Source organism: Ornithodoros turicata, chromosome 6 (assembly GCF_037126465.1).
Source record: "Ornithodoros turicata isolate Travis chromosome 6, ASM3712646v1, whole genome shotgun sequence".
NCBI classification, from domain to species: Eukaryota; Metazoa; Arthropoda; class Arachnida; order Ixodida; family Argasidae; genus Ornithodoros; species Ornithodoros turicata.
The window spans coordinates 65,012,151-65,026,096 of NC_088206.1; the positions used below are offsets into that span (position 1 = coordinate 65,012,151).

The 13,946-nt window shown below is 46.3% G+C and overlaps 2 protein-coding genes across 3 annotated transcripts in view; one reads left to right on the top strand and one right to left on the bottom strand.

The window, feature by feature from the left end:
• LOC135397052 (sushi, von Willebrand factor type A, EGF and pentraxin domain-containing protein 1-like) overlaps nucleotides 1-1,392 on the bottom strand; it is a 45,966-nt gene extending 44,574 nt beyond the window's left edge. For both annotated transcript variants that reach the window (XM_064628382.1, XM_064628381.1), the window contains exons 1-2: nucleotides 1,270-1,392; nucleotides 1,130-1,177 (exon numbers count right to left, since the gene is read on the bottom strand). In XM_064628382.1, the coding sequence (XP_064484452.1) occupies nucleotides 1,130-1,177; nucleotides 1,270-1,279 (58 nt within the window). In that variant the 5' untranslated portion in view covers nucleotides 1,280-1,392. The remainder of the gene's footprint in view (nucleotides 1-1,129; nucleotides 1,178-1,269) is intronic.
• Nucleotides 1,393-3,782: 2,390 nt separating this feature from the next.
• LOC135397059 (zinc finger protein 182-like) lies at nucleotides 3,783-13,712 on the top strand. The gene is made up of 4 exons (XM_064628388.1): nucleotides 3,783-4,076; nucleotides 5,917-5,966; nucleotides 7,118-7,497; nucleotides 11,893-13,712. The coding sequence occupies exons 3-4, from the start codon at nucleotides 7,381-7,383 to the stop codon at nucleotides 12,790-12,792; spliced, it is 1,017 nt and encodes a 338-aa protein (XP_064484458.1). The 5' UTR covers nucleotides 3,783-4,076; nucleotides 5,917-5,966; nucleotides 7,118-7,380; the 3' UTR covers nucleotides 12,793-13,712.
• The last annotated feature ends 234 nt before the right edge of the window (nucleotides 13,713-13,946 follow it).

Here is a 13,946-nt window from a genome sequence, read left to right on the forward strand (position 1 = left end):
AGAGGCAAGTGTGCATATCAACCAACACGTGGCAATCACTTTATATATAATACATCCCTTTACCTGATCATCCCCCAAAGCAGAAGACGTCTGTGATTTGCTGGGCCGACCGCACGACGTCTCTCAGTCACAACGTAGCGCGCACGTATAACTGAAATTATTCCTTGCAATTGATCGCTTGATCATTTTGCGAATGTACTCGCCGAAGACGGTGTGCACGAAGCACATTTGGATATTCCTACAAAGCGTCTCGTCTCCCATCTTCTCGCATTACCCGCTTTCCATGTATACAGACGGGAACAAACGGCGGAGATAAGCGTTTGTGGTTGTAGCTCTTACGTTGTTGCGAAGTATACAGGTACCTTGCTCGTTTTCGAAATCAGAGCGCATTGGCGTAAGGGTTCCCCATAATTTGAGTAATGTCTACCCCCAGTATCATATGTTTCCAAGTCATATTCCACTTTACTGTATCAACGAAGGGAAGTGACTCATGACGAGAGCCACCGATATGTCGGAGAGAGACTGTGCTTCTTCTGGACAACGTCATGACTTCTGCCACCTGATTGAGTGATTGAAAAGGGCCGGAGTTCCAGCAAGGGAGTCGAAAAAAGGCATCACGACTCGGTATCATGCTGTACAGTATCATATCACGACATACTATCACAATAGGGGTGGACGAATAGGTGGACGGCCTTGAACAGACTAGTGAAACTAAGGAACATTGATAAGACACATACCGTTCACCCCTATTGCACTCGACTTTCAGTACATTGTGCTGCTTGGGTACTGAAAGTCGAGTGCAATAGGGGAGGATGGAATGTGTGTTATCAATGTCTTTAGTTTTACGAGTCTGTTCAAGGCCAATCACCTACCCGTCCACCCCTGTCGCACTCGACTTTCAGTACATTGTGCTGCTTGGGCACCACATGAAGTGTAACCGAAGCAATACGGAAGTTCGCCTGTCCTAATTAGGACAGGCGTAAGTTGTCGATTAATCGACGACTTACGATTTCTAACCATATATTTACTTGCGACCGGGGGAAGCATTCACAGGTTCAGGGCCGTTTCAACTACAGACCGCTATTCCGTTATGTGTGAGAAAATTTGCAGGGAAAAGTGTGTCACTTACAAGCTGCGTCCCACTGTAGCGTCAACAGCACTGACCACACCAGAGGCGCTATCACAATGAAGCAGGATACCAGATGAATGTCAGTCACAATATGCAAGTGCTGCAACATAAGGTTTCTAAGCCGAGAAAGTAGTTCTTACCTAGGTTCATCGCGTACGAACAAAGACACCGCAGTAGTATATAGTGTTCCTACCGTCCCGTAATGTCCTTTTGGTACTGCGCACTGGTACTACGCGATATTCGCGAGCGCTCGCGATGTATTTCTCCCGCATTACACATCATACAGTTATCGCATCACATTACAGAAGTCGCGGTCCGAAAATGCATGCGACGTTCAACAAGGTCACTTCAAATCAGATAGACGGTCTGTAGACAAACATTCCGTCTGTGCTGCTGGCATGCTGTCGGTGGTAATAGTTGCACCGGGCAGTGCTCTGAGAACTACCTGTCAGTATTAAAATTAAATACTCTAATATACATGGTGTTTTTAAATTCGTAACAGAATTGTTATAGAGAAAAACTAGCAGAGCAGAATAGATGCCGTTGTTGCAGTTGAGTTAAATGTGCAGGCGAACGTTCTTTCGAAGAAGAATGTAACTACATGAACATCACTTACTTAAATTCACTAATTAGCTCTTTAATTAGTGGATTTTGCGCAAAAGCGAGATAACAGAACGTGATATATTCCTCGTTGAAAGCCGTTCCATAAGACGCGCACGTGTGCTGAAATATTCATAGCTGAATTTCGCTATGCCGATGAGCCGAAACAAGAACTACGCACTTTTCGAGCGCGGAAACAGCGACAGGAAATCCACGTGAGAGGTCCACGTGCTTTGGAGCGATAGAGCTGATTGGTGTAGGCGCTCATCTGTTGGCCAGATACACCACTCTCCACATACGTGAGGCCGACAACGGCAAGCCCTATCAACACCACCACCACCACCACCAACCCAGATAAGGCAAAGATCGTGTAGTTTCTGCGCTCAAAGATTGCATAATTCTTGTTTCGGCTGATTGGCTTTTTTTTTTTTTCACCCGATAAACACGTCGTCGTGCGCCACCCGAAGTTCGTGAGGTGGGCAGGGAACGCGCTACGTGCATGAATGGCGGGCTACAGACACCGTCGCTTAGAAGAAAATTTCTGAAATCGCAGCGATACAAGTCGCCTTTTCTGATACGCCAGCAGAAGGATGAAACATGGCGCTATCATGCATCCACTTGCGTTGATGTTGAATTATGAAACTGGTATTGCTGTTCCGACACTCGGGGGGGGGGGGGGGGATATGTTTATTAGACGAAAAGGAAAAAAAAACGGGTGAAAGGTCAGCCAAACGGGACGTCGGCTTGCTATTCCAGAAATAAGAAATAATAATAAATAAATAAAAAGAAAAGACACTCGGGTAGTGTGTGAAGACTCTGTTTTTATAGATTGCTACTTTTTAGGTTCTTTGTAATATTCGAGCATAATGTGTGAAACCTCGAACATGACGTCTCTTGAAACGTAAAATCCGCCACAATGTACAGAGCCAATTTTTGCGCGTCCTTGACTCCTGTTACCACTGCATGAAATATGGCTGTCGCCGAAAAAGCCAGCGTGGAGCAGGGTTTGATCTACGCACATCATGATTCTCGGTGAAGTGCCGTACCATGTTCATGTTCTAAGGCATTTGCCTGTTGTTTCCTCCAGCCTCAGAACAGTGACTTTCTACTGTGTGCGTCACCACGGTTCCCCTTAACACTTAGAACGCAGTTATGTAGTCTACCAGCATTAGAACCCATTGCATTGCTATCGTGTGATCAGGATATCATACCTGGGATTCGTCTGCCTTGCCAGTGTTTTGCGTGTAATGGGGTAGTGAACTGCTCTCCAGAAATCTCTCGATCGATGAAAAGGACAATCGAGCATACAAATGGACAAAGAGCATGTGTCTGGACCAGACTGGACCTCCTCGCTCGCACCGAGAGTGATCTGCATTTTCTCAAGCGTGTGATAACGGGAGATGAAACGTGGGTTTTCGAGTCAGTGTTATTATTATTTTTTTTTCCTTTTCAGAAATTAAAAACTGGGGGCAACACTTGTTGAGGAGTTCCAGCTCTGCTACAACGAGTGAGAGCAACGATCTCCACAAGTGGTATTCTTTCGGGTAGGAACTATACTTTGAAGGGATAACCTTTCGAAGGAATTGTGACCTTCTTGAAAGTGTAACGGTCCGATGTATTTATTAGAACAGAGAGGAACAAAAAAGGAGGAAAGTCAAAACGGTATGTCGACTTGTTATTCCACACACACACACACGCACAAAGAAATAAACATGAAAAGAAAAGTATTAGGAATTCAGGGATAAACTGGGCAAAGCTGAAAGAAACACAGTCTGATTACTTTTCTGACGCACCTCGTGAGTCACGGGCGACGTAACATCCCGTGTGCGCGTGGGGGGGATTCACGTTAGGAGTAGCAGAACAAGTCGGAATAGAAGTCCAATTTCTCCTCGTTTCCCCCCTTACAACCAAACATACAAACTCCCGGAGATGTAAAAAGAGGAATGAGAGAGGTGTGGCTATCTCAATTGATTCCTTGAGAAGTATCCTCAAATTATCCCTTTCTTTGCTCAAATTCAAGTCGGGATATGTGCTAAATTCCCCTCCAACGGTTCAGTGGGACAGTATTTCGTAGAAGCGCAACAGGAGCGGTGATATTGCAGCATGCAATACGAGTCTGACAGTACGATGTTCGGCGGTTTTTTGTTTTGCCTCTCGGCTGTGGTGCGAGATGTCGCTCAAGTCGTTTCCGGTGCGAGCGTCTGCGTCTGCTTTTTATCAAGCAGTGTATCAAGCTTCAAGCCCGTCGAACGCGAACGGCGATTGTGTTGTGGAGTGGAGCTTTTTCTGTCGAGCCACGCCGAAGGCCGCACACAGGCGCCAACTGATCTCTAAGACTGCACGCAAAGTGAGTGATCTGCTCCATGTAGTGTACGTAACGTCGTTACAGTCAGGGCCGGCGAGAGGAAAGAGGGTGGGGGGCTGCCGGGTATGGAACATCGGTGTCCAGACGACCCAGGGCCTGACTGGTTTTAGTGTCATGAGGCGTGAGGAGGGAGGCCCGAGCAGGACCCATCCGGAGTCATCCCCTGGGGCCCGTATTGTCTCTCGCCGGCCCTGATTACAAGTAACGGAGTTACCGTAATCGATAGCTTTTTCGGTAAGTAACTGCGGATCGCGATACTGTTTGAAATCACTTTCGGAAAAGCATTTCTGTGGCAAAATTGTGATAACGTGATCTTTTTATCGTTCATTCTTTCTTCGCCGGCCATATCTCTTACTTTTAATGATCGTCACTGGTCCAGCGATGGTCCTGGTCACTGCGCGGACCAGTGACAAGGACAGCTTTCAGAAGGTTAAACGTGTCTTTAAAAAAAGAAAAATAATGGAGTAAAAAAAAGAACTGGGAAGTTTTCTGCACTGTTTGAGTATCTGTGCAGACATTCTTACTCGAACAGACAGACGAGCGCAGGCAGGCGAGAACTTCGTGTGCTAAAAGTCGAACGAAAGTGTTTAAGCTGTAAATGAAGTTGTCGTTGTGTGGAGCGTTCACGTAAGGGAGATATCGATGTTGCAGATTTCGTACAACTTCTTCATATATTCGGTTAAAGTGTCGGGTGAAGTATGGCGTTACTTTTTAGTAACGGTGTCGATATCGACATTTCGCTACTTTTTACTCAAGTAACGAATATCGATATCGCGATGCCATGTTACGGTAGCGGGTACTTTCTCCCTGTGCACATTCTCCTGGACAGGAAAAAAAATTGTTCTCTTGAACAGTAAGCAGAAGCGTGTATTTTGTATTATGTTTCTTTGAATCCCATAAACGATCTAGAAGCTTTGTTTGAAGTTTGCCGCTATATTACGCTGACAGAACGAACAGAAATCGTAAGCCATGATAAAGCGTGGACGTGGGACGCGCTGTAATGCCGTTAAAAGCATGCTGATATGCTCAAAGCACGTCGTCTCCGACGGGTGTTTTCGCAACGTAATGATGCCACATGACAACATTGTGACTCGGAGGCGTCATCCGCCCGACCAAGCCAATCACGAACGTCCTCCGATTAGTGGGTGGGGTTTCCCTGTAGGAGTTAATTCGTCCTGAATTATATTACGGGATTCAAGCGACGACGACGACGAAGAGCCTTTCCGTTCCTGGAGTCGACGAGTCGAGCGTTACGGCATTGAACAATAGTCCAGTGTTGTGATCCAACTTTTCCTCGCATAATGAACGCACGTCCCTTATGGCGCAACGTCTTTTTGTAAAACAGCACGTTAATTATACGATCAGGTATACGTACGGTGTGCCCATGCTTGTATGCGTCACAAAAAAAAGTAACTAAATATACCGTTACTCGTTACTAACGAGTTACTTTTCCGTCACAAATGATATTGCAGAACGTCCAATTACGCAATGATGCTTTTATTTTCGCTGACGCTTCATACCGAATTTACTTTCAGTAGCTCTTGCTGCTCAAAATGCCCATAGCTTATTTTGGTGCTTTTTCTCGAGAATCCATCCGCGGCGAAACTCAACAGGCGCTAAACGGAAGCACTTGGAGGAACAGGCGTGTTCACCCGTTCGCCCGTATGTACAAGTCTACTTACCAGCACCGGTGCTAGTGCAGTCCCTGAGACGCCTGAAGTTATTGGCGCCTCTCGATGCGACACAGTTGGTTTGGAACTGCATGCATTGTCCTCTAGCGGTGTTGAAATAATAACGCATCCTTTCTCTGCGTCTACCGCAGTTTCTCGGTTCCTGTGCTTGCAGACAGATGCCAGAGGCGCTGAAAGACAGGTAGGAGGATGCATATGGGGTGCCATTATTACACCGCTTTTGTTAACGGGTAATGTACACACATATTCCAGCGTTACGGTACTGAAACTGGAACACGTCTTTAGAGGCGTTCCAGTATAGGATCGGTGTTCAGTTTGGGTCCTTGCACTCCAAGTGAAGAAGGAGTTACATTGGAGGAGCTACACAGCGCCTTGAAGAGATCCGACAGTCTTTAAAAAAAAGTTGTACTTGAACTCCTTTTCCTTGTCACATATATCACCCCCGTTTGGAGAGTACAATTACTCTCAAAAAGGAGTCTGTCTCCTCACTCCCTTCAGACACTTGAACTCCCTATACTGGGGAGTAATTATTACTCTCACTCTCTGAAGGGCGTTATCAAAGAATGACAACGCTTGAGACTAGAATGGCTCTTCCTCTAGCGTATACTCGCGATGCTTCATTTAATTCAGTCGGACGGCATTGTTGCTTTTCCTTCGCGGGCAGTCTGGAATGTCACTTGATTTTCATGACGCATTCCATTGCCATAGCTGGGGTTAAGTTTTGCACCGGGAGGTGGGCAAAAGCTGTTCCACTTGCAGGCGAAGGATACGTTGAGCGTTCCATTGGGGGAGCAGGGGCAAAAAATTTGCTCCCAAGGAGCAATAATTTTGCAAAAGCTTGAATGTCATGCCTCCTATTATCCTTAGGAAAGAGTCTACACGACCACGGTATAGGCGTTGTAGTCCGTCAAAATTGTATAGGGCTGGAGAAAAGTTTAGAGAATATGCCGCGGCGCATTCCTTATTCACATTGCCATCCTATAGCAGCGAATGAGAGCGTACGGACTTACACCCATGTGCCTAGCTAACCCAGTCACCTGACTGCAAGTTCGTGCGGTACCTTTCGCTGCTGTGTCACTCTGAGGAAGGAATGCACCGCAGCGGAGGAACGGACCGGAGGAACTTTTGCCCAGCACTGTACATAGACTGTGCTCGAAGTTGATCAGTCTCAGAATGGAATACAAATGATCAATGACGCAGTAGAACAACTGCGAGTATCTTAATGGAAATATCATAAAGTCCCACGTCTACTACTTGTTGTATGACCCCCCGCTATGCGTCTATGGGTGTGGACAAATTTAAGAAAACAGAAAACACGTATTTTGTTTGCAGGTTGTAACATGAAGACAGGCACAAAAGCCTGCACGACGTCATATCGAGGAGGCTCCTCAAATTCATGTATTGCGCTGTAGTGGTCTACAAGGCAGACGAACATCTCGTCGTTGCGGGGCCAGGTGACTCAGGCTTGGAAAAGACCTTCGGGAAGCACCGCCGTCCAGGGATGTATCCTTCGGCACCGACGTAACCTCATACAGGTGCCTCACTGCAACGAGACCTTCGCGTCACACGTATCGTGCAGTGCAGTCAGCCGGGCTATGGCGCGGAAGGTGCGGGAAGGCTGCGGGAAAGAAGAGCTGCACCAGTGCGTAGTTTGTACCACAGTACTCCGCGGTGACTATGCATTCAAGAAGCACTTGGAGACCCACAATGAGGTGAGCACGGCGTAATGGTTTCGTGCCGAACCGACGCTTTTTCTTACGAATTCTCAAAAAGAGCATGAAGTTACTCAAAAAAGGAGGGGACAAATACGAGCCCACAGACACATGTTTGTACAAGAAGTGCAAGTGCATCGCGCAAGAGGGCGTGGCGGGTCAGAAAAGCTAGCGCGACGTCACGTTATCCACCTACTAGTGAGGCACGCGTCTTCTTTAACTATCTCCCCTTTTCTCACGGATGTGTTTGGCGTATCCCGTCCGCGTCTCGCACAGCGCAGTCGACCGACCGCTTTGATCCACGCTGTAGCAAACGATTATGGACAGCCAATAGGAGCGCTTGTAAGACCTGACGTCACAACCAGCGAGAAGAAGCTGGGAGAGGACGACGCCGCTGCGCGCAATCTTGTAGGAGGTGCCATCCAGGGAAAGGTAACAGAAAAGGTAACAGAAACGGAAGCGGTATTATACCGGAAATAGAGCAGGTAACGGTAACAGAAACGGAAACTGATATCACACAGTTAGAATACCTAAAACAGAAACGGAAATGACAATGATTTACGGTAATAATTCGGGTAATTATTGCAATTCTTCACCATAGCATGTAGATAAATTTATTGAATGAACTTTAACAAAGCAAACTCAAATTAACTGAAGAACTAAAACTAAAATGAACTTTCTAGCTGGAGCATATAAATAAGTAGTATACAGTAAATAGAAGAAGCATAGCTCTTATACGCTTATGGTGACTTGGAAGTTGCAAGCGTGAGTAACATTCCTGGAAACCATGTTCATATTCGCTGTTCACAGAAATCACGTACCAATATGTGTATTTTGAATATCCCCCATTCATTAGCATTAATTTATTTGTTGTTGTTGTTGTTGAATATACGTTGTCTCTTGTGTGTATGTGTAGTCCTCAAAATAGCTTCAGAAGGTAGAGGGATTAAGTTTTGTCACGGTCTCTATGATCTTTTTTAAAAAAAAAACGAGAAGAAGAAGAGGAAAGAAAAGAAAGAAGGAAAGCAAAAAGTTGGAGGTGGGACTGTACCGAAAACAGTAACGGAAACGTAACGGAAACGAAAGCAACAATGGTGGTAACCGAAACTGAAACAGAAACAAATAAGGGCCAGTAAAGGAGGTGGTAACGGAAAAGAAAAAGATTCCGTTACCTTTTCCTGGTGCCATCCATGTGGGTCATCCATCGCCATTAACGTGTATATTCGACGCTTGTTACGGGACATATGATTTTGTATCAACAAACCCATCAATTCTTTTTTCTTGCATGTCAAGTGTTTGGTAGCTGGGAACTAGTCAAGCTAGTTGTAGCGTTTTTTTTTTTCGGTTTTCCCCATCAAATATTGTTTGATGAAATAATCATTCAATTCAGTTTGATATCATTATGTTCGGACCGGTTTAGGATTCGCCCCAAAGAGGACAAAATACGACCAATCATTGTATCGATGACCAAATCAGAAAAATAAGGCAGTCTAGCCGGTGTGAAGCACCTGAGGTCTGACCGCCGTATTCTTGAACGAGCCTCGACTCGAAACTCGACTCGAGCTGCTCCTCGAGGCCGGTTTTGCGCTTCATAAATCGACCTTGACTCGAAACGCTCCTCGAGTGGAGGAATTCCTCCGTGCGTTCCTCGACAATCTCGATGTAGCATCGGTGCTACCTCGAAAACGCTCCTCAACTCGCGTTTGGCTGGTGTCATGGCGGAAGACAGGTCGTTCGCTGCGTCCATCGACTGCGTTTTGTGCCACGATGGCTTTTAACTGGGTGCTGACAACATTACCACTGAGCGACAACGTTCAATAATGGGCCATCAAACTCCTTTTGACCATTTTGATGATCACGAGTTCCTCATATGGTATACGGTACTGCTTCATGCCTTTTGGATACATTGCCAGTGGAGGAAAATGTGTGCAATCGTGGGCTGTCTCTATATACCTCCTGTGCTACAGCTGCCCGTCGACATGCGATTTTATGGCGTTAGGTCTTTTCGAACTGCCACGGGAGACATTGTGAATGTGTCAGAAACGACGGTGTGCCCCGTTGTGGAAAAAATCCCACACCTTCTCGCAAGCACACTTTTCAAGACAAGGTGTAATAAATTTTCCTTCTGTCGCGCTATTTAGCACAAAGAAGGTGTGTTTGAAGGATGTTTTCAGGCAAAAAGTGGTGCAAAAAAAGGAACAGTGCATTGACTGGACATCTAAAAAAAATAAACATCTGATCTGCCTCCTCAATGTTTTTCCGTAATCTTTATACTGTATCAAGCTGGCCCAACCCCTACTCCAGCTATCACCGAAACGGCTCAACAAATCTTCCATTCATGTTTTTTTTTTCTCTCGTTTTCCTTTTTCAGTTGTTGTTCCAATAGTACGAATTCCGTTTGTTGGGTGGGGTAACAGGCTCCACCGTTTATGCAGAGCGCGATTGAGGGCCATAAAAGTTCGTACGACGTGCTCGCGGTGACTCCCCAAGAATGGTCTCCCCGATTCTTTGCTCGGGATGTTGTTGTAAAATCTGTTTTGTTTGTTTGATTGTTTATAGCTACCCTCAAGGCGTTGGGTAAACGTACCCATCCGCTAACAAACAGTCATTCACGCCACATATTCTAACATAATAGAAGAGTGACAAGCAGTGACATCATCTTTCATATTATTTGATACGAGGTGACCATGCCATTAAGCTAGCTGCTGCCTGGCTAACCTTTCCTTTCTTTTTTTCTTAATAAACATATCCCCCCCCCCCCTAGCTGCTGCCGTTGTGGTTGTAATTGCCAGACCAGAAAACTAGGAAACCTATCAGTCTGTTTCCCTGTTCGAAACACCTGCACCCTTCTTCAAACACTTGCAGACCTTTGTGTTTGTATTTGTAATGCATGATGGTCGAAATAAAGTAAAGAATTACATTTATTTTTCATGCCATAAGTGTGTTTTAAGCACGATAATTAACATTTTCGAGTGGTCCCGAAAGACGGCTGGGGACGAGACTATAGCTTTATTCGAGGACGGTTTCTCGAGGAGCGCCTTGGCGGAGGAATCCCCGAAGCGGATTCATGAAACGCATGGGCTCTTCGAGTGGAGCAGCGCTACTTTCCTCCACTCGTTGGAGTCGAGGCGGAGCGTCGAGTCGAGGCTTGTTCACGAATACGGCGGTGAGTGCCGTACTGTGTCCCTAAGTGGGTTCCACATGATCTATGACCACCCTGTTTGGAACTTATGAGCGTTGCAGTATCTTCATCCCCTTTGGCAGCATGCTCGATGAGACAACGTAGCTGTAATCGGATATGTTCGACGAGTTCCTTGATGAAACAGGTGTGGGGGACAGGCAATATAGCACGTGAACAGCTGGCTTTGTGCCGTCTAATTTACTTGTAGCCCACGGTGAGGATTTCTGTTTCCATCATAAAGCTGTTATAATTTTTACTTTAACTGAATTGAAGTGGGCATAAAGTAACGCACGTGTAGGGCACAGTCAGTGAAACGCAACACAGCAAACGCAGCACTTCATTTCCATGGTGATACACCTAAGTTACATACAGGAGTGATTTATCCAGAAGGGAGGAGGAAGCCCAGTACAAAGCCAGTGAAGTATATGAGGGGAAAAATTTGCCGGAACTCTTTGGCAGCACGTACAACTATGTTTGTAAGTGCTCAGACGTCGCCATGCCAGTACTGGACAGCTGTTGGTGGGCCATCGTCAGTAGTACGCAGGGGGCCAACGTTTGAGCGGACGGCGTCAGAAGATCACGTAACACGTGGTTTCCCTTATATACTTCCCTTATTTTCCGTTATATACTTCACAGGCTATACACTGGGCTTTCAGTGGTGTTAACCGGTCGCCACAAATGAACTCTGGCAATGAGTGGCGTCGAGATGTGGACAGATGGAGAGATAACAGCAGGAAGGGGTGAGGAAAAAGGGGCCTATTATGCGTCCTGGGGGTCCTTTCAGGGGGAACTCTGCCGACATTGGTCTGGAAAGCCTCCGGGGAGGCCCAGGGAAAATCCATTGCAGCCGCGGTGCGGGGATTTCTCCTGTATGTAACTTCGCCCATCGCTCAGGTTTATCAACATGGAGGTTGTCCACCAGCTTGCCTGCGTTTAAGCCGTTCTCTCTGCAGCACTTGATGTTCGTCATGACATAACACAAAAGAAGTCCTAAGGTATTTTGACTACTGCTTCTCATCTTCATGCTGCATGAAAAGGTGATGTCATTGCTGTCGCACTTTCGATAACCTGTATAATAAACAGAGGCCCAGGCAAACTATTGCGCATTTCTATCGCGGAAATTAAATTCCCCTCAAAGACTGCAAGCAAATCCTATACTCTTCCAACCAATCCGTGTCAACTATACATTTGTAACATAATTCTTCATCATGCAGCCGTTCGGGGAAGAACACTTGAAGCTTCTAGCACAGAAACTCCCGGACGGACGCCTGGAATGCCTCATATGTGGGACCGTATTGGTTGACAAGCGGACCTTTCGGATTCACTACCAGGGCTGCCACACGACTAAGAGACCGTTTGAATGCCCCATCTGCCGGAAACGCTTCAAGTTCTCCGTTACCTACATCAACCACCGAGAGATCCACTTTTCGAACAGACAGCGCTACGGGTGCAAAACCTGTGCCAAGGTGTTCTCTGGCAAAGCTCAGTTTCGAATCCACGTTAAGGCGCATTCGGCAAAAAAGGAGCGCTGCGAAGTGTGCTTCAAGTACTTTCCGGGTAACCGTTTACGAGCCCACTATTACAAACATACCAGGGACCTACGGGTGCGGTGCAAGGTATGCGGAAAGGAAGTCAAGGAGAGCAGCATGTATACTCACATCAACTATGTGCATCTCGGACGAGCTGAAAACGTGTGCGCCGTATGTGGAGCAAAGTATAGAAGTCCCCATGCATTCGTCGGCCACATGCGATGGCACACTGATGAGCCCGTTGACGTGTGCATCATTTGTTCCAAGCCCTTCTATAATGAAGATTATTACGTAAGGCACATGGAAGGTGCTCACGGATGCGGGTCCAAGAAGTGGTCATGCTCGATGTGCACGAAAGAATTTCTCACAAAGGGGCAGTTGCAAGCGCACACCCCGGTGCACACCAAGGAGAAGCCTTACAAGTGTGAAGTGTGTGGAAAGGGATTTGCCTGGAAACACAAAGTCAAAGATCACATGAAGACGCACAGCGAAGAACGGCCGTTCCAGTGCAGCTTGTGTAGGGAGGCGTTTAAGTGGAAGCACAACCTCGCCAACCATCACAGGGCAAAGCATGTCTCTCCTTAATGGCCGCAAAATGACGCAACTCAAGGCAGGGAAGCAGGGTTTGTTCTCTTGAAGTTTAACAGATATCAGATTTCGTATGCAGCGACATCGGGTTCCCAGTGCAGTTTACGGAGCTCAAAGCTCCATAAACTTTTCCACTACGGCAGCCGATGCATGATGGTGATTTACGTATACGACATCATGAACAGCAAGTAAATCATGACTATGACATGGGCTGATTCACCGCCAGAGAGCAGAACGCTACCCCATTACACGACACACGACGTGAACGCTACGTGTCTATTGAAGCAACAACGCTGCATATCTCGACTTCCTTGAGTCTTTATGTGGCCCTTCTTCCAGCGGTTTAGTCACGCGGTAGGTTATTCTGTCGCCCGTAGTTCCTTCCTCTCCTTGTTCGCGGGCTCCTCGTCCCCGGAGTCCCCGTACCCTCGGTAGTACCCAGTACGATACCCAGTACGATACCCAGTACGATATCCCGGTTGGTTGTCGTACTGGTGTCCTTGGTAGCTGTCACTTCGGTATCTGTCGTAGTATAGTCTCTGGTATGCGTCTTGATGACAATCTTGTGATTGTAATCTCTGGCCAACTTGGTATCCTCCGCGGTGGCCATCTCGATATCCGTGTATGTAGCCAGTCAGGTAATCTGACTTGTCAGTGTTTCTGCCTGTACATGAGAGAGAGAAAGATTTGGAGACCACTCCTAGTGGTTACCTATGGAAAGTTAACCTACTTGCTCAAATTGTTTTAAGTGTTTGCGGAAGCAGTGTACCGAATTTTGTATTTCGTTCTTTGATTTTGTTCTGATCTGTTTGTTACTTCTATGTTTCTTTTCTGTGAATTTCAAACTCTGTGGTAGAAAGTTAGTGGTGTGCGTTATTGTATTGTGCGAATAAAGACGTGCCTGCTACTGATATTTATTTTAATGCAACTTACTATTATACTACTATTTACTTGGTCTATATAATTTATTATCAACACTGTACTGCTCTAGCTCAGCGACAAAGGCACAGGGGAGAGGTAAGTTAAATGAGAAAAAATAAAAGTTACCTCATTATCAGTGAACAAGAAAGACACATATAACTGAGCCAGGTACCAATAATTATCATGCCGAGAGAGAAACCACATGAATCATTTGAAAGGGCATCGTTGGT